This window comes from Carica papaya, chromosome 5 (genome assembly GCF_054855325.1).
Source record: "Carica papaya isolate Zhongbai chromosome 5, ASM5485532v1, whole genome shotgun sequence".
Lineage (NCBI taxonomy): Eukaryota > Viridiplantae > Streptophyta > Magnoliopsida > Brassicales > Caricaceae > Carica > Carica papaya.
Genome location: NC_142313.1, coordinates 44,531,218 through 44,547,243, shown reverse-complemented (window position 1 = coordinate 44,547,243; position 16,026 = coordinate 44,531,218). Strand labels below are relative to the sequence as shown.

The 16,026-nt window shown below is 34.8% G+C and overlaps 3 protein-coding genes and 1 non-coding gene across 6 annotated transcripts; 1 reads left to right on the top strand and 3 right to left on the bottom strand.

Annotated features, from left to right (window-relative positions):
• The first annotated feature begins 228 nt into the window (after positions 1-228).
• On the top strand, positions 229-8,350 carry LOC110810692 (TCP-1/cpn60 chaperonin family protein). Of its 2 annotated transcripts, XM_022036940.2 has the most exons (15): positions 229-389; positions 492-752; positions 827-952; positions 1,034-1,237; positions 2,039-2,208; positions 2,287-2,422; positions 2,947-3,063; positions 3,219-3,338; positions 3,425-3,523; positions 3,608-3,697; positions 5,666-5,753; positions 6,061-6,149; positions 6,291-6,365; positions 7,097-7,233; positions 8,019-8,350. In XM_022036940.2, exons 1-14 carry the CDS (start codon positions 375-377, stop codon positions 7,196-7,198), a joined length of 1,692 nt encoding a protein of 563 aa, XP_021892632.1. In that variant the 5' UTR covers positions 229-374; the 3' UTR covers positions 7,199-7,233; positions 8,019-8,350. The 2 variants fall into 2 exon arrangements, with proteins under 2 accessions (XP_021892632.1, XP_021892631.1); XM_022036939.2 differs by lacking the exon at positions 8,019-8,350 and having other exon boundaries at positions 7,097-7,440.
• Positions 8,351-8,916: 566 nt separating this feature from the next.
• TRNAY-GUA (transfer RNA tyrosine (anticodon GUA)) lies at positions 8,917-9,004 on the bottom strand. Its single transcript is given in 2 exon segments — positions 8,917-8,952; positions 8,968-9,004. It is a non-coding gene; the product is annotated as a tRNA-Tyr (tRNA).
• Positions 9,005-9,220: 216 nt separating this feature from the next.
• On the bottom strand, positions 9,221-11,749 carry LOC110810689 (SMAD/FHA domain-containing protein). The gene is made up of 5 exons (XM_022036931.2): positions 11,409-11,749; positions 11,235-11,299; positions 11,057-11,117; positions 10,656-10,802; positions 9,221-9,584 (listed from the first exon to the last, which is right to left on the bottom strand). Exons 1-5 carry the CDS (start codon positions 11,665-11,667, stop codon positions 9,466-9,468), a joined length of 651 nt encoding a protein of 216 aa, XP_021892623.2. The 5' UTR covers positions 11,668-11,749; the 3' UTR covers positions 9,221-9,465.
• Positions 11,750-12,094: 345 nt separating this feature from the next.
• LOC110810719 (uncharacterized) lies at positions 12,095-15,901 on the bottom strand. 2 transcript variants are annotated; one of them, XM_022036977.2, is made up of 8 exons: positions 15,525-15,901; positions 14,270-14,728; positions 13,955-14,191; positions 13,605-13,848; positions 13,415-13,519; positions 13,153-13,335; positions 12,868-13,072; positions 12,095-12,719 (listed from the first exon to the last, which is right to left on the bottom strand). In XM_022036977.2, exons 2-8 carry the CDS (start codon positions 14,698-14,700, stop codon positions 12,223-12,225), a joined length of 1,902 nt encoding a protein of 633 aa, XP_021892669.2. In that variant the 5' UTR covers positions 14,701-14,728; positions 15,525-15,901; the 3' UTR covers positions 12,095-12,222. The 2 variants fall into 2 exon arrangements, with proteins under 2 accessions (XP_021892669.2, XP_088075346.1); XM_088219220.1 differs by lacking the exon at positions 15,525-15,901 and adding an exon at positions 15,396-15,502.
• Positions 15,902-16,026: the final 125 nt, after the last annotated feature.

Here is a 16,026-nt window from a genome sequence, read left to right as displayed (position 1 = left end):
TTTATGATTTTTTTAGAATATATTAGACAAAATTCTAATATAGTTTATTAATAATTAAATATAAAATTATAGTTAAGCAAAAAAATAATTCACTCTAAAATTTAAATAAATATAAAATTTTAAATAAATTGAGAAATAAAATTTATTTTTCATTTAAAACATAAGTTTAAGTAATGAATTCCACATGGCTACTCACTTCTTCAAGGGAGTTGAGTTAAAACGGTGCGTTCCGTTCGGCCCATTTCAATTCTCCTTCCCTCTAAACTAAACCCTCGCTCCCACCAAATACCAGAAGCTACGGGACATACAGCTCTTCACTCTCCATCTTCCCAAATCAAAACCCTAGCTTCCTCCTTTGGGATCAACCAACAACAATGGCAGCCATGCTGGTAAACGAATCGCGCTCTCACACCTTTCATTCTTTCCATTTCCTCTCTTCGCATGTATAGTTTTCAGTAATCCATTTTTTCTTGTTGTGTGGAAATGAGCAGCAACCGCAGATCTTACTGTTGAAAGAAGGAACGGACACTTCGCAGGGAAAGGCTCATCTTGTCAGCAATATAAGCGCCTGTACAGCGGTGGCGGACGTGGTGAGGACGACGCTAGGTCCGAGGGGAATGGACAAGCTCATCCACGATGATAAAGGCAGTGTCACCATCTCCAACGACGGTGCTACAATCATGAAGCTCCTCGACATCATTCATCCTGCTGCCAAGATCCTCGTTGATATCGCTAAGTCCCAGGACTCCGAGGTGCTCTTCTCGGTCTATGAGAAACTCTGATTCGATTCACGCATTGGTGGAGATTTACTCATTTTGTTATGCAGGTTGGCGATGGAACCACGACTGTGGTTCTACTTGCAGCGGAGTTTTTGAAGGAGGCCAAACCTTTCATAGAAGATGGTGTCCACCCGCGAAATTTGATTCGTAGCTACCGAACTGCGGGATTTTTGGTTTGTGTATTTCTTTCTAGCCTTAAGAGATATACGATTGAGATGTTTCGTCACCATTAAATATTACAAATAATGTTGCAGGCGATCCAGAAAATCAAAAAACTGGCTGTTAGTATTGAGGGAAAAAGTCTGGAAGAAAAGAAAAGCCTACTAGCTAAATGTGCTGCTACAACTCTGTCGTCAAAACTCATTGGTGGCGAGAAAGAGTTTTTTGCTTCAATGGTGGTTGATGCTGTTGTCGCAATTGGGGATGAGGATAGGCTAAATATGATTGGAATAAAGAAGGTAAATATATCAGTCCACCAATTTGTGACCCATTATGATTTCAGTATCTGTTTAATGTTGATTTCCATTACCTTTGCCATGTTATTTCAGCGATCATTTTATTGTCAATTGTACATGACTATATGGAAAAATGAAATCTTATGGGGATATGGAGATTAATTGGATTTTATGCTAAAAGGCTGCTGTGAAATTTATCTTGATTGAAATGACTGATAATGTTCAAAATAAATTCCAATGTGAAATGAACTTTTATGGGGATACTGAATTTAAGGTCTTCTGTAAACTGTGGCTTTTTTGAAATAACTGATTGTGTTAAAATGATCGTTGATGAGAAATATTAGCTTATATGCTAAAAGTCTGCTGTGTGCCACTAAGTAATCTTTCATATTGTGGTTAGTTTAATAGGGTTCTTATTCATGTTTTCTCGTCTATTTACCTTTTGTTTGTTGCTTAGCACAAATATTTTCATCTTTTATGCATAAGTTTATGTAATATTTGGGCTTGCTAACCTGGTTGCAAAAATCCTATGGTAAACTTCATGTTCCTCCCAATAATTTTTTTAATGAAAATATTCCTCACTAAAATTATTCTGCCTTCTGACTTCTTAAATTGCTTAACATTCATATTATCTGCTTTAGCTTTTAGGTTTTGGATTTCGATGCTATCTATGCATTCTAGTTACCTGGATTCATTGATGGCTATTACAGTTATTCATTTTTTTTGTCATTTTGTCTCCTGAGGAGGCTTGGTCTTCAGTGGATATGACATTTCCAAACCAATATATTAATTTTGCTTCAACAGGTTCCTGGTGGTAACATGCAAGACTCCTTTTTAGTTAATGGTGTGGCTTTCAAGAAGACATTTTCTTATGCGGGATTTGAGCAGCAGCCAAAGAAATTTTCAAATCCCAAGATTCTCCTACTAAATGTTGAGTTAGAGCTAAAATCTGAAAAGGAAAATGCTGAGATTAGGTAGGAACTATCTTTGTTGGATTTATCTTCCTTTCTTGAATTGTTACACTAACTACCCCTGCTGGAAATTTGCGACAGACTTCAAGATCCATCTCAGTATCAATCAATTGTTGATGCAGAATGGAATATCATTTATGACAAGTTGGATAAATGCGTGCAGAGTGGGGCTAAAGTTGTTCTTTCAAGGCTGGCCATTGGTGACCTAGCGACTCAGGTGCCCACTTTATTTTGTTCTAAGTTCTTAAATTTTATTTCATCAGCTCCCTGGATTTTCATATATACTCTTCCCTGAGTCCTTTTGATGAAAGTGTAATGTTATAGTATTTATAGGTCTTTTTTGGTTATTCTTTGATATGGGTACTTATCTGGGTCTTCACTATTTTAACAGTAAGTTTGTAGTTACAGATCATGACTGTTTAATTTTCCAATTGCACAATTATGCTTTCATCTGCTACATGGTGATGGTTGTCGGTTTTTGATAGGAGCAAACTTTTGCACTTCAAACCTGAAAAAAATCATGGTGCTTTAGTTTATTTATTTATTTTTTAATGAAGAAAGGTGCTTTAAATCTTTTCTTATGGGTATCTGCTAATGTGAATGCTTGGTTCTTTTCGAACTAGTCTTGCATCTGAGATGTAGGAATAGTGATGTCACTTAACATCAGAATGACGTTTATACTTTTGGTGCTAGAATATTTCTGAATCAACAGGTTCATTATTCTTTATGTTTGTGGAACAGTATTTTGCAGATCGAGAAATCTTCTGTGCTGGTCGTGTAACTGAAGAAGATTTGCAACGGGTTGCTGCTGCAAGTGGGGGAACTGTACAGACATCTGTTAATGACATAATTGATGAGGTTTCTTCTTTCCTATTTAAGACTAATTGATTAAGTCATGCATTGCATTTTCTTTCCCTGCTCAAAATGAAAAATGTTTTGTTAGATATTTCATTTGTTAACAATTTCTGTCCCATCCTAATCGAAATAGTTGGCGTTTTTTTTTTGGTCTACAGGTTCTAGGGAGTTGTGAGATTTTTGAAGAAAGACAGGTTGGGAATGAGAGGTTTAATATATTCAGTGGATGCCCTTCTGGAAGGACAGCCACCATAGTTCTTCGTGGTGGAGCTGATCAGGTATATACTTTGGAACCAAGTAGTGACAATACATATAATTAGCGCTCCTGTTTATATTTTTTGTTTTCTTGATTCCTTATTTGCAGTTCATTGAGGAGGCTGAGAGGAGTTTACATGATGCAATAATGATTGTTAGAAGAGCTTTAAAGAACTCTACTATTGTTGCTGGCGGTGGTGCTATTGATGTACGGATCAATCATAATTGTTGACTATTTTTATGGGAAGAAGTTTTGGTTCTTGATCTTATAGATAATGGCTTTTGGTTCCAGATGGAGATAAGTCGATATCTGAGGCAGCATGCACGCTCTATTGCTGGGAAAGCTCAACTTTTTATCAACTCTTATGCTAAGGCTCTTGAGGTATGTAAATATCTACCTTTCATGTATGATTTTTCCATGGAAATGTAGTTAGATATGCACAAGAATTTTGTAGAAAGACTTGAAAGATGTGTTGTATAAAATGAACTGTTAATTCATTTGCTAAAAAGGAATCTCGGTTAGTGTTAGTTTAAACAAAATTATATCTGGTCTATAAAGCATTGGACATTTCCTGGAGAAGACTATCTTGTACATTTGTATAGGTATTTCTCATACATTTCTGTGCCACTGACAGTTGCCTACCATTTTAAAAGATGGAGCTGTTAGTTGATGCTGATAACTAGTTGTTTGGGAGATCATTTTCTAGCTATTAGTTGATGCTGATAACTAGTTGTTTGGGAGATCACTTTCTGGCTATTAGTTGATGCTGATAACTAGTTGTTTGGGAGATCACTTTCTGGCTATTAGTTTATGCTGATAACTAGTTGTTTGGGAGATCACTTTCTGGCTATTAGTTGATGCTGATAACTAGTTGTTTGGGAGATCACTTTCTGGCTATTAGTTGATGCTGATAACTAGTTGTTTGGGAGATCACTTTCTGGCTATTAGTTGATGCTGATAACTAGTTGTTTGGGAGATCACTTTCTTGCTTGTGTCATATGAACTCTGGAGGTTGATCTAACTTGCTAAGTACTGCCATTTCATCCGGGAAAGTTAATTGATAGTTTAAAAGAAATTGATATTAAAAAGAAGTTTGGAGGATATTGGTAGGGGGTCTCTTTAGATACTATAGAGAGGACTATTACACCATATTTGAAAGTCAGAGGCGGTTCCTTGGAAGAAATATAGGAACAGAGAGCTTCATTGAAAGGTTTGTGTGTACTCTTAAAGAGGGTGACAAATACCAGTTGTGAACCTGAGAGGTGTATATGATATATACTTCCAATTTGGTTGGGGAGGGGGGTCTAGCGTATAGAGTATATTCTTCTATACAGTTTGTATGTGCTCCTACATTGCTGGGTCTACTCCTGTATAGTTTAGTTTTCTGTTTATGGTTTTCCGACACTAGAAGAATTAACTGAAATATTATTATTCTATCACTCTTGAGATATACATGTATTTATAGGGTACTTATGGCGGTAATAGGAAAACTAAGTAGAAACTTAACTATATAGGGCTATAGTAGAAAAGATTATATGGAGGTACCATATTATTCTTGAATACACTTTATGAGAAATATTTTAATTCTTTAACAATTAGTGATATAGAACAAAAGAAAGCTTGAATAGAGAAAACATATTAAGAACAAAAGTTGGAGATATCAATCTCAATAGTCAATCAATACTAAATATTTGTATAATAATCATATGAATGATACTAAACTTGGGTACTTAAATCTATCTATGTAGGTATTCTATTAAATAGAGAATAGCTATTTAATTAAATGTTGTAATAGAAAGAACTAGAAATCTATTAAATCAAAATAGCTAATTAAACATTATGATAGCGAGATCTAGAGAAGGAAATTAAATCCTTTTAATATAAAGCTTCCTGGAACATTTATTTCTCTTTATTGGTTATGCATCAATTACATACAATTTTTTTTTATAAAGTGCCTTGAACAAAGAAAGCTATAGCGAGCACATATTGCAACTCAAGTTCTTGTGTTTTGAATACAAAAAATTGAAATTTGACTTGAGAATGGGGGGAGGGAGTTTGATAGAAAAGTAAAGGAAGAGTGTAGGACTGAGGTAGATAGGGGAGAGCAGAAATGTGAGTCAGTGGCTCACAAAGATCTACAGGCTGCCATGCTTCTTTAAAAGGCCCTAAACTAAACATCAAAATGGCATCATAATTTGGGTTTTGTTCCTTGCTAGCTAGTATTAGTGAGTGATTTCTGGGTAGTTTTTATGCTCAATTATTTTCTTTCTTGATGGTCTATTCATGCTTCTATTGACAATAACAGATATTTGACAGGAAATGTTTATGTGGCATCTTTTTACATTGCAGATCATCCCAAGGCAGCTATGTGACAATGCTGGATTTGATGCAACAGATGTCCTGAACAAATTAAGACAGAAACATGCACTCCCAGAGGGTTGGATTTATTTCCTCTTTTCTGTTCTTCTCTTTTTCTTTTTCCTTTCTCCCTTTTTCTTGTTATTCCTTGGTTTTGTTTCTTTTGTGAAGCTGGAACCACAGATTTTAATTGCAGCCCATAAGGCTGTGAGAATCTCTCTAGTTGTATGATGTATTTGCCATGTTTTATCCTTGACAGGTGCAATTGCTCCTGTGAAAGAGCTAGTCTTTGGATACTTAATGTTTAAATAAAAATCCTTTTTTATTTTTCCATCCAACATCTTTTCAAGGAACTTATTTGTTACAAAACTGGATGTTCTTAATAGGTGAAGGGGCACTTTATGGAGTGGATATCAACACTGGTGGAATTGCAGATTCATTTGCCAACTTTGTTTGGGAGCCAGCAGTAGTAAAGGTGCTTGTTAATTTTCCAATTTTTGAATTCTTTATTTTTTATTTTTATTTGCAAAGATTCAATTACTTATGAAACAGAATATATTCTCCTGATGCTATTTCCAAGCTATGGTACATGTGGTGACTGAATCATTTCATGCAGATTAATGCAATAAATGCTGCTACAGAAGCTGCTTGCCTTGTTTTAAGTGTGGACGAGACAGTAAAAAACCCTAAGGTATTATGCTTTTTCGTGTTTAAATTTTCATGGAACATGCTGGGCCAAATGCACTCTAAAATAGTTTCTGAATTCGCTTTTCTTTGGGTCGAACTAGCTCATAAGTTGGATTCTTGGTTAAATGTCTTATAGGAGTGTTTTGCAAACAACTTTCTGCTTATAACAGCAGCCTTATTAAACAAAAAAAAGGATACATTACCAAATTAATCCTCATAGTTTAGTACTTGTTACGATTTGGTCTCTAATATTTTTTTCGTTACAGTTTAATATCTAATATCTTCTAATTTATTTTGGACACTTAGTTTCTTTCTACATTCTAAAAGAAAAAAGTTTAAATGGATAGACTATTTTTGAATGCTTTAAAAAACACTTTAAAAGAATTACTTAACTAATTAGTCAAAATTATTTTTCCGAGTCATTTTTTTAAATCATCCAAATCGTAACACGTGACAAATTACAGAGATTAATTTGGTAATTTCCCATTAAACTTTCCTCAACTGATCCAAAAAGTTTTATACACTTGTTAGGTCGAATGAGAGAGTTCTTTCTGAAAGACTTCTGATGGTTTTCTGGTTGCCTCATGATTTAATACAAGTAGAAACATTTTTAATACTGGAAATATAATTATATTTTTTGGTCCATTTACATGGGTGGTATAATACACAACGGTTATGTAAGGATTAAGCTTGTTATATGGCTATGTTACTCTTTTCTGCTGGTTGACTATGCAGTCTGAGAGTGCCCAGGGAGAGGCTGCTGCAAGTGCTTTGGGTGGTAGAGGTCGTGGAGGAGGTGCTTTCCGAGGTGGGGGACGAGGAATGCGAAGGCGATAGAATGGCTGAAGCTTAACTTAGGTTTTTGTTTCCTGGTAAGTTCATCTTGCAGTGTGATTTCAAGGTGTAGAACTATTTAAGTTCTGATCAATATGCCTCCCCCATACTTGGATTCTGAAACTTAGCTACCCTTTATGCTTGGTTTACAACCCATTCGTATGGTGGGGGATATGTTTGTATTCTAAGAACATTTTTGAAAATTTTGATTTTTGTTTAATGAATTATGAAGTTAGAAGATTGCAGTTTTCCTTGCACTACTTTTTTTTTTTTTTTTTTTTTTTTTTCTCTTGGTAATCACAGTGTTGTAATTTAATTTAATCTTAATGATTTTTGTTTTTATCAACTCGGTTTTTCTGTGATACAATGTAAGATATATATATGGAACATGTAACTTTGACTTTTGTGGAGGTTGAGAAATATCCTAATCCAAAGGTTAGATGTAACTCAATTTTGGAATTATGGAAGGTCTTATAGATATTTATATGGAGAATTTAGATATTGCCAAGCACATCTTTTACAAAACACCTATATCTTTTTTGAGGATAAAGAGGGATAAAAGTAAAAAAAAAAAATTAAAAAATTGTCATGCACATCCGAAATCAAAAAACACTTATGATATCATTAATGAAAAGTTGTTAAAAATCATGTCATTTAAACATAAGAATAGATGTCCATCTGTAAAGAGAAGTCATTCGCGTAGGGTCACTCTGAATCGTTCTTGCCTGATGGGAACTTCCCCTATACTGCTATCAATGTCTTCATGTTGCACGACATCTTAACATTACACCACTGAATCCCTAGTGCTTTGCTTACTGTGCAGTGACAGTACCAATATCTACTAATTCGTCGATACGAGAAGCAAATTGTTGTGTGAAGGAATCAATATCTCGACATAAGCCAAGAGGCAGATCTTGTGCCATTCCACCTGGTCGTATGAAACTGGCATGCATCCTGGCTCCCGAGACTCTTTCATAAAATTCCAATAATTTCTCCTGCTCCTCAAAAGCCCACAGGAACGGAGTTGATGCTCCCATATCTATAGCATGAGTAGCTAAAGCAAGTGAATGATTTGAAATTCGAGTTATTTCACGAAATAACACTCGTATATATTGAGCTCGTAATGGTACCTCGCAATTCAAAAGTTTTTCTACAGTTGAGTCAGCGCATTTATTTTTTTTACGATATACATGTCGGATTCGAACATGTCAATTCTGCATTAACAAATACTTGATCTCACGAACGAGGACGATATGTGCATTAGTATTATAATCTTCCTTAAGAAGTAAGTATACACCTAAAATGTGATTCATTTATAATTTATTTATAAAATAAAAAAATATATAATCAATAACAAATATTTGATCTTACGAACGAGAACGTTATGTGCATTAGTGTCGTAATTTTTCTTAAAAAGTATCTCCACCATTAGAATGCGATTTATTTATAATTTATTTATAAAATAAAAAAAATATTTCTTTTAACCAGTGAAATTGGAGAAAGTTTCTAATTTTAGAAAACCGTGGTTTTTACAAATTAAAAAGAATTTATTATGTTCTACACATATAATATAAATTAAAAAGAATTTTTTATAATTATATAAAATAATAAAAATATTAATTTATATAAATAATGAATTTTGGATTTGATAAACTAATTTAGTTTGGAGGTGGCAGGAAACCTTCAATAAAAACCACGAAATTTGATTTTTAAAAAAAAATTCCGACCTGCCGGATTCGAACCAGCGACCTAAGGATTCCAGCATGTTACAACTACAGTCCTCCGCTCTACCAACTGAGCTAAGGTCGGAATTGATTGTAGCTCTTATATAATAATATATATTGTATCCCGAGTTTTTAAGTAAGAAGTTCATACCAAGATGCATTTATAATATCATGAAAAAATTAATTGAAATAAAGTAGAGACAATGAAATAAAGAGATGATGGTTTAAAGAAAGAAAATTTTTTAGTATCTTTCGTTTTTATTGTTATATTTGGTAAAACTACTCTTTTCGAATATTTAAATCAAGCGACTAATAATTCAACTTATATAAATTCTTATATATGTTTCACAAATCAATTTACATGTAACGAAAGAACATACCAAAAAAAAAAAAAATGTTTTCAGGTTTTTCCACAGAAGACAAGGAGAAGATTTCATTTCTTGGGAAATTATACATTTTAATGCCTCGTCAGATTCAAAGGAAAGAAATTGCGTGAGAATACAAACAGTTCGGGGAAAAAATGTAGTTCGGAGGTCCTTCGTTAGGTTAACTAGTGGTTTGATCGGTACTTCCAGCTAGGCTATCAGACTCTGGTTTATCTTCAGATTGTTGTGGTTCAACTTTCTCTAGTTTCGAAACAAGGAACATAGCCAAATGAGTGTCCCCTACAAACAAAGTAAACTCCCTTTAAGCCAGTGATGATATACCAAACAGTTTCCTAATAGAGAATTTTGATAAGGATAAAATTTCTACACATGCACAAATAAGATCCCATTCAATTGCTACTGAGAACACAAGGAACTAAAATTCAGAGACTTGTGTAAAGCACGAAGCCTTATTGGATTTTTTTGGATACATGGAGGGTTAGGTTACATGAAAGAAAGTAATTACTCGTATGAATTCCTGCTTTACATCCCCTAAACTAGATTTAAGTGGGAAAAAATCTCCGTATTTATGTATCACTAAAGAATTTAAAGTTTCTGTTTAATTCAGTTCTCATTTTAACTCTTACATTCCGTTTAGTTAATTGCTGGATTAGGTAGGAATTGAAAATTTATCTTGTGAGAATGTTGGTTCAAACATCTATCTACTATACAAGAACAGTGCAGTAAATAAATTGAGGAATTAGATTGGAATCGAATGAAAATAAAAAGCAAAAGATAATTCCCAGATGGTTTACAAAGCTCTACTTTCTACCTCTGCTCCTAGTTCTTAATCTGGTTAACTTTTCGAAGATGTATGTGATTTAAGATAGTCTTTTCTTTATATTGCATTTGTTTGGATTCCTAGAGAATATATTTGGTTGTTCAAGCCTTAACTAGGGAAGCTCTATCTAATTGGGACGGTCAAAGAGTTGTCCATGCATACCACCATGTTTGCTTCCCTTTGTTTCTTGGGATAGCAGTTATCCCTTAAAAGGAAAAAAAGCAAACAAGCAAAAGGGAGACTCAGAGTTTTACTCTGTAATTTAATTAACAGAAGTTTACTTAATGACCACATCTATTTTACAAGTTCTAATCAACGAAAATTTACCAAAGTGTTTATATCAATGTACCCTATATGGCAAACGCAACAAACATATTGTTTCTTGATGCTTTGCAAGCTTGGTTTCTCACCAAGTGTTAAAACATTTCTTAAACTTTACAAGCATCTAATGTGCAAGTTTGTGCTAACTGCATATACCTATATACATGCATTGAAGAATTCAATGTGGGTGATGGGAGTCAAGGATGTACCAAAGGTAACACAGCTTCCAGAAGACACAGGAACAGCAAGTCCAGGTCTCAGCCGCTTCTCGTCAACAAACGTTCCATTAGTACTATCCAAATCTGTCACCAGAAGGTTACCTCCTTCTTTCTGAATGCGGGCATGCACAGCAGACACTGTTACAAAGTTTTGTTTGATGAAATCGATTCTTTTGGCAGAATAATCATTTATAGCAGTACTAGAAATCTGTATAAGCAGAGATGAGAGCAAGAATAAAATAGGAACAAGGATGGAGGAAAAATAGGAACAAATTAATGAAGAAACAAGAAAAATCCCTAAGATTTCGGACGTTGCTAATCAGCTTAACATTCCCTATAACATTCAATAAGAATCACATTTTCAGTGGGATTTAAACAGGGAAGAGAATCACCAGTTGCAACTGGAATCACCATATCTGCCTTCTGAGGAAGCCGGCCAACAGTAACATCATTCTAGACATAATAATTTATTCTCAAGGAAATTACAGTTAGGTATGGAGGAGAGAGACGAATACACCTAAAGAAAAACAAAATTCACAGTAAAATCAAATTTAAGTCGGCGATTCTTACAGAGGCAATTTCAAAAGCACCTGGCATTTCAACTTTATAACCTATGTGCCTCGAATCCCCATCGCCTATAATCCCAAACAGCAGAGATCATCATCATCATCATCATCCAAGCAAACAAGACACGACTAGAGTAAACATTAGGAAGAAGAGGAGAGAAAAAAGTGACCGACTGACCAACAGGTTGAAGAAGCCACGTTTCAGTTTCTGCAACATCGGTTGATGATGGAGAATCGCCATTGGAGGAGGCATTTAGAGCTGAAATATTCCTGAATTGCACGGCGCTGATCCGAACACCAACAGCTTGGTGTGGCTTCCATGAATGAGGAGAATGAAGAAGAAGAGGCTTGGATTGAAAAAGAGAGGTCGGAAGTCGAGAGATTGAAGAGGTTAGAGGAAGATTAGCATGGTAGAGAGACTGTACTGTTACTTCCATCAGGTTCTGATCTCTTCAATGGTTTGTGCTGGTTTCTTGAGGCAGCCATTAAATGCCTTGAAGACAATACATTCTGGATAACGTAACATCTTCTCCATGCCAACTTTAGTGTTAATTTAAATTTAATAATAAATTAATAATATTAATTACAATTTAATTTTTAATATTTTAATTATAATTAACATATTTTTAATAAAAAAACTAAAATTATTAAATTATATTTATGTATTTAAAAAATAAATTTAATTAGATAATTAATTAATAAATTAATAGTAACAATAGTAAGTTTTTATAAAATATTATTAATTTTTTTATTAAAATATAATCATTACTAAATATATGTTAAATATTAAATTACTTGAACCAAATATTCCAACAATATAAACATTCTTATACATAATTCCAAATAAAAAAAAGTAAAAGAGAATATCATAATAATAAAATATATATATATATATATTTCTTATGCATCTGTTTACTCCAAAACATATACTTATATACCCATGAAAAATATTAACAACCTACAAATTCTAAAAGCTAAAAAAAAGAAAATAATTAAGCCATGGTGGTATTAGCAATAGGCTGAGTAGTGAGTCCAAATCCAAAGGGGAAAAGAGGATCATAATGAGCATCACCAACATTCATTGGCAGTTGATCAACAGTCTTGAACCAAGTCCGAGGCAATTTTCCGGCGAACGCGTAATCTCCAAATAGAACATCAGCCACTCCTTGGCCTTCGGATCCCGGCAACCAAGCAGCGACAAGTGCATCAATTCGATCAACATAAGGCTCCACCACCAGAGGCCTACCAGACACAATCACTACTACACACTTCACTTCGCTGCAGACTGTGCCGATTGTGCTTGCACCTGGCTCCGGTATTGTCAAGTTGGTATTGTCCCCGTTCATCTCTGCATATGGCTGTTCACCGATCACAACTATTGCGTAGGAGAAGTTGTTGGATTTCACAAAATCTGCATTCGGGTTCTCGCTGAACATGATCTCTGTGCTTGGTTCCACAGCTGCTGCAATTCCATTCAGGATAGTGGTTCCTGTTCATGGTCAAGAAATTAGCAATCTTACACTCGTATATTCATGTTGTGTATATATATGTTGATTAGCACCCATGATTCATATTTTTATGGGTTTTGTTTTTTGAAAAGTTGTAGGTGAATGTGAATTGAGTAATATAGCATATACCGGCAGTGAAGTTGTTGCCATTAAGACCTTGCCAGGTGATGGTCCATCCTCCACACTGATTGCCTAAATTGTTGGCGTGAGTTCCTGCAACAAGGATTCTTGAAGCATTCTTTGGCAATGGCAGTACAGGTTCATCTGCATTGTTTCCATTCTTGAGAAGAACAAGAGACTTCCTAACTGCTTCTCTTGCCAAATCTCTATGAGCCTATAAATTGATGTTGGTCAATTAGAAAATTTTGACAAAGAAACCAGTATAGCAGAAATTTAAATTGATACTAATTTTACCTGGCTTCCGATCTGATCGACATAAGTTTCATCAGCCAATGGTTTCTCAAATAAACCCATTGTGAATTTGACCCTCAAAATTCTACTGACAGCATCATCAATGCGGCTCATTGGAATTACTTTATCGTCAACAAGCTTTGTTACGGTATCAATGAACTCAGTATAATTGAAAGGAACCATGACCTGCAGAAAATAATCAACTTAATTAAGAAGGGATAAACTGAATATAAATAACTTCTTCCAAACACTTGATATTACTAACCATATCAATTCCAGCATGAAGGCCTTGCATGACTGAGTATGAGTAGTTTGCATGGTCAGGATAGGTGATTCGGTCAATACCCTGCCAATCTGAGATGACAAAACCCTGCATTTGAAGGAGGTTTATGGTTAAATTAGGAAAATAAATAAATCAAATTCTAAACACAGGAAGTTACCAAACTGAAAATTACCCTGAATTTAAGTGTGTTTTTGAGTAAATTGGTGACAAGATCATGGTTGGCATGCATCTTCTTGCCATTCCAGCTGGAGTAAGAAACCATGACAGTCGAAACTCCCTTGATGATCGAGTCGTAGTAGGCCGGCATGTGGATGCTCATGAGACCTTGCCAGTCTACCACAGTGTTGTTCTCATCAATGCCTCTGGTGGTGCCACCATCACCCACAAAGTGCTTTGCACAGGCAACAACCTTGTCCCTGTAAATTAATCATGTATATCAGCAAATCGAAAAGTTACAGAAGAACCCTACAACAAACAGTATGTCAAATATTTAGCACCCAGAAGAAGGAAAAGTGAACTTACTGTCCTCCAACATAAGGAACACCTTTGCGAGAATCTGCGGGAATATCCCCTTGTAATCCAGGTATAATCTCTGTCATGGCCTTCACAACTTTGGGATCTTCACTGTAACTCTCATAGCATCTTCCCCACCTTGGATCTCTGCATACAGCAATGCAAGGTGCAAAAGCATAGTTAATGCCAGTTCCTCTAACTTCTCGAGCAGTGGCAGCACCAATCCTCTTCACAAGCTCAGGATCCCTGTAACAAAACCACAAGAGTTGATAAATGGGTTGTATTCAGAATTGAATTCTTGTGATTTATGTAGAGCTGACTGACCTGGTTGCCCCAAGACCAATATTGTGAGGAAAGAGAGTAGCCTTGTAGACATTGTTGTTGCCATGAACAGCATCAATGCCATAGATCATGGGGATCCCTAACCGGCTGGAAAGAGAACCATTCTGGAAAGAGTTAACCATGTTTATCCATTCCTGAGGAGTGGCCTGAGGGCGTGGGACACTGCCTCCACCACTAAGAAGGCTACCAATGGAGTAGTTCTTCATGATTTCAGGAGTTGCAACACTGCGGTCAATTTGCACCATCTGGCCTATCTTCTCTGCTAGTGTCATCCTGCTCATAAGGTCTCGGATTCGCCTGTTCACAGGCTGATTTGGGTCCTTGTACGACATATGGTCTTCGTATGGCCTTGCCTCAGCCATTGCAGAGCCAATTAGCAACAAAAGACCCAGCAAAAACATTGACATCCTCATCCTGTTTGCTTTTCCTTGGTGAATACACCTGAAAACAACATCACATTATATATAATTCTACTTATACATATGGCTTTGATCAAATACAGCTGTATAAGGGAAAAAACTGTAAGCACCCAACAACATCAATGTCTTTTTCTTCTTCCTTTAAGAATTTGACTGAATATGAAACAAAGGTTCCTTCAATAATCCACAGTTAATCAGAAGAATAATAAAAACTAATATGATATACAATGCAAAACTAATATGAAACAAAGGTTCCTTTACTAATCCACAGTAAATTAGAACAATAGTAAAAACTAATATGATATACAACGCAAAAACTAATATGAAACAAAAATTCCTTTACTAATCCACAGTGAATCAGAACAATAATAAAAATTAATATGATATACAATGCAAAAACTAATATGAAACAGAAGTTCCTTCACTAATCCGCAGTAAACTGATATGAAACAGAGGTTTCTTCACTAATCCACAGTAAATCAGAACAACAACAAAAACTACTACGATATACAATGCAAAAGCCAATATGAACAATAATAAAAATTAATATGATATACAATGCAAAAACTAATATGAAAAAAATAAATAAAATCATTTACTAATCCACAGTAAATCAGAACTAGACTAAAACCTAATAATATGACATAATGCAAAAACATGCCAAATAGCAAGGCTAATATGAAGCCTACCTAGACAAGAAGAAAGGGCGAATTCTGAAGAGTGAAAATTAATTGTGTGATTGTTGGGGAGAAGAAGCGAAGTATTTATTGTTAATTCCAGCCAATTAAAAGATAGAGATAATAGAGGAGGAAACATACAAGAAGATAAGCTTCGGATTCCCGGAGAATTTTCAGTGCGGGGATAAAGATAACACCGCGAGATTTCAGCGCGGATATGAGATGAGACTCCATGATTTTTTGAAAAATTTTTCCGAGCGAAGAATCCGATTCAGAAGTCTGCTGTCGCCTATAAAAGGATAAAAGAGTAGAGAGAACAGACTGTACGGTCTTAGTAGCTACAATCTCACCGCCGGCATACATCCATACATAAATCTATACATCTATATATATATATATGCATATAATTTCTTACAATTCTCCCAAACAAACGTGTAACGAAGAAGAAGGAAAGAGACGAGAGAAGAAGAAGACCGCGCTGTTGCTTTCCCTTTCTGTTTCAATTATTTGTTACGTAGCCAATTATATTTCCTTTTTATTATTATATTTTTTATTTATATGAAAATATATTTTTATGACTAATATTATAAAAATTAATATTTAATTTTAAATAAAAATTAATAAAATTTCTCTAAAATGTTTA

What these genes read in the sequence shown, in the direction of transcription:
- LOC110810719 (XM_022036977.2), bottom strand. Translation starts at nt 14,700, where the DNA reads ATGAGGATGTCAATGTTTTTGCTGGGTCTTTTGTTGCTAATTGGCTCT. An exon ending in ATTGGTCTTGGGGCAACCAG is followed by an intron (nt 14,192 to 14,269) that starts GTCAGTCAGCTC and finishes GTTTTGTTACAG; the next exon opens with GGATCCTGAGCTTGTGAAGA. An exon ending in TTCATGCTGGAATTGATATG is followed by an intron (nt 13,336 to 13,414) that starts GTTAGTAATATC and finishes TATTTTCTGCAG; the next exon opens with GTCATGGTTCCTTTCAATTA.
- LOC110810689 (XM_022036931.2), bottom strand. Translation starts at nt 11,667, where the DNA reads ATGGAAGTAACAGTACAGTCTCTCTACCATGCTAATCTTCCTCTAACC. An exon ending in GTGGCTTCTTCAACCTGTTG is followed by an intron (nt 11,300 to 11,408) that starts GTCAGTCGGTCA and finishes TTGGGATTATAG; the next exon opens with GCGATGGGGATTCGAGGCAC. An exon ending in GGTGATTCCAGTTGCAACTG is followed by an intron (nt 10,803 to 11,056) that starts GTGATTCTCTTC and finishes ACTTTGTAACAG; the next exon opens with TGTCTGCTGTGCATGCCCGC.
- LOC110810692 (XM_022036940.2), top strand. An exon ending in TTAATGACATAATTGATGAG is followed by an intron (nt 3,064 to 3,218) that starts GTTTCTTCTTTC and finishes TTTGGTCTACAG; the next exon opens with GTTCTAGGGAGTTGTGAGAT. An exon ending in AGACAGTAAAAAACCCTAAG is followed by an intron (nt 6,366 to 7,096) that starts GTATTATGCTTT and finishes TTGACTATGCAG; the next exon opens with TCTGAGAGTGCCCAGGGAGA.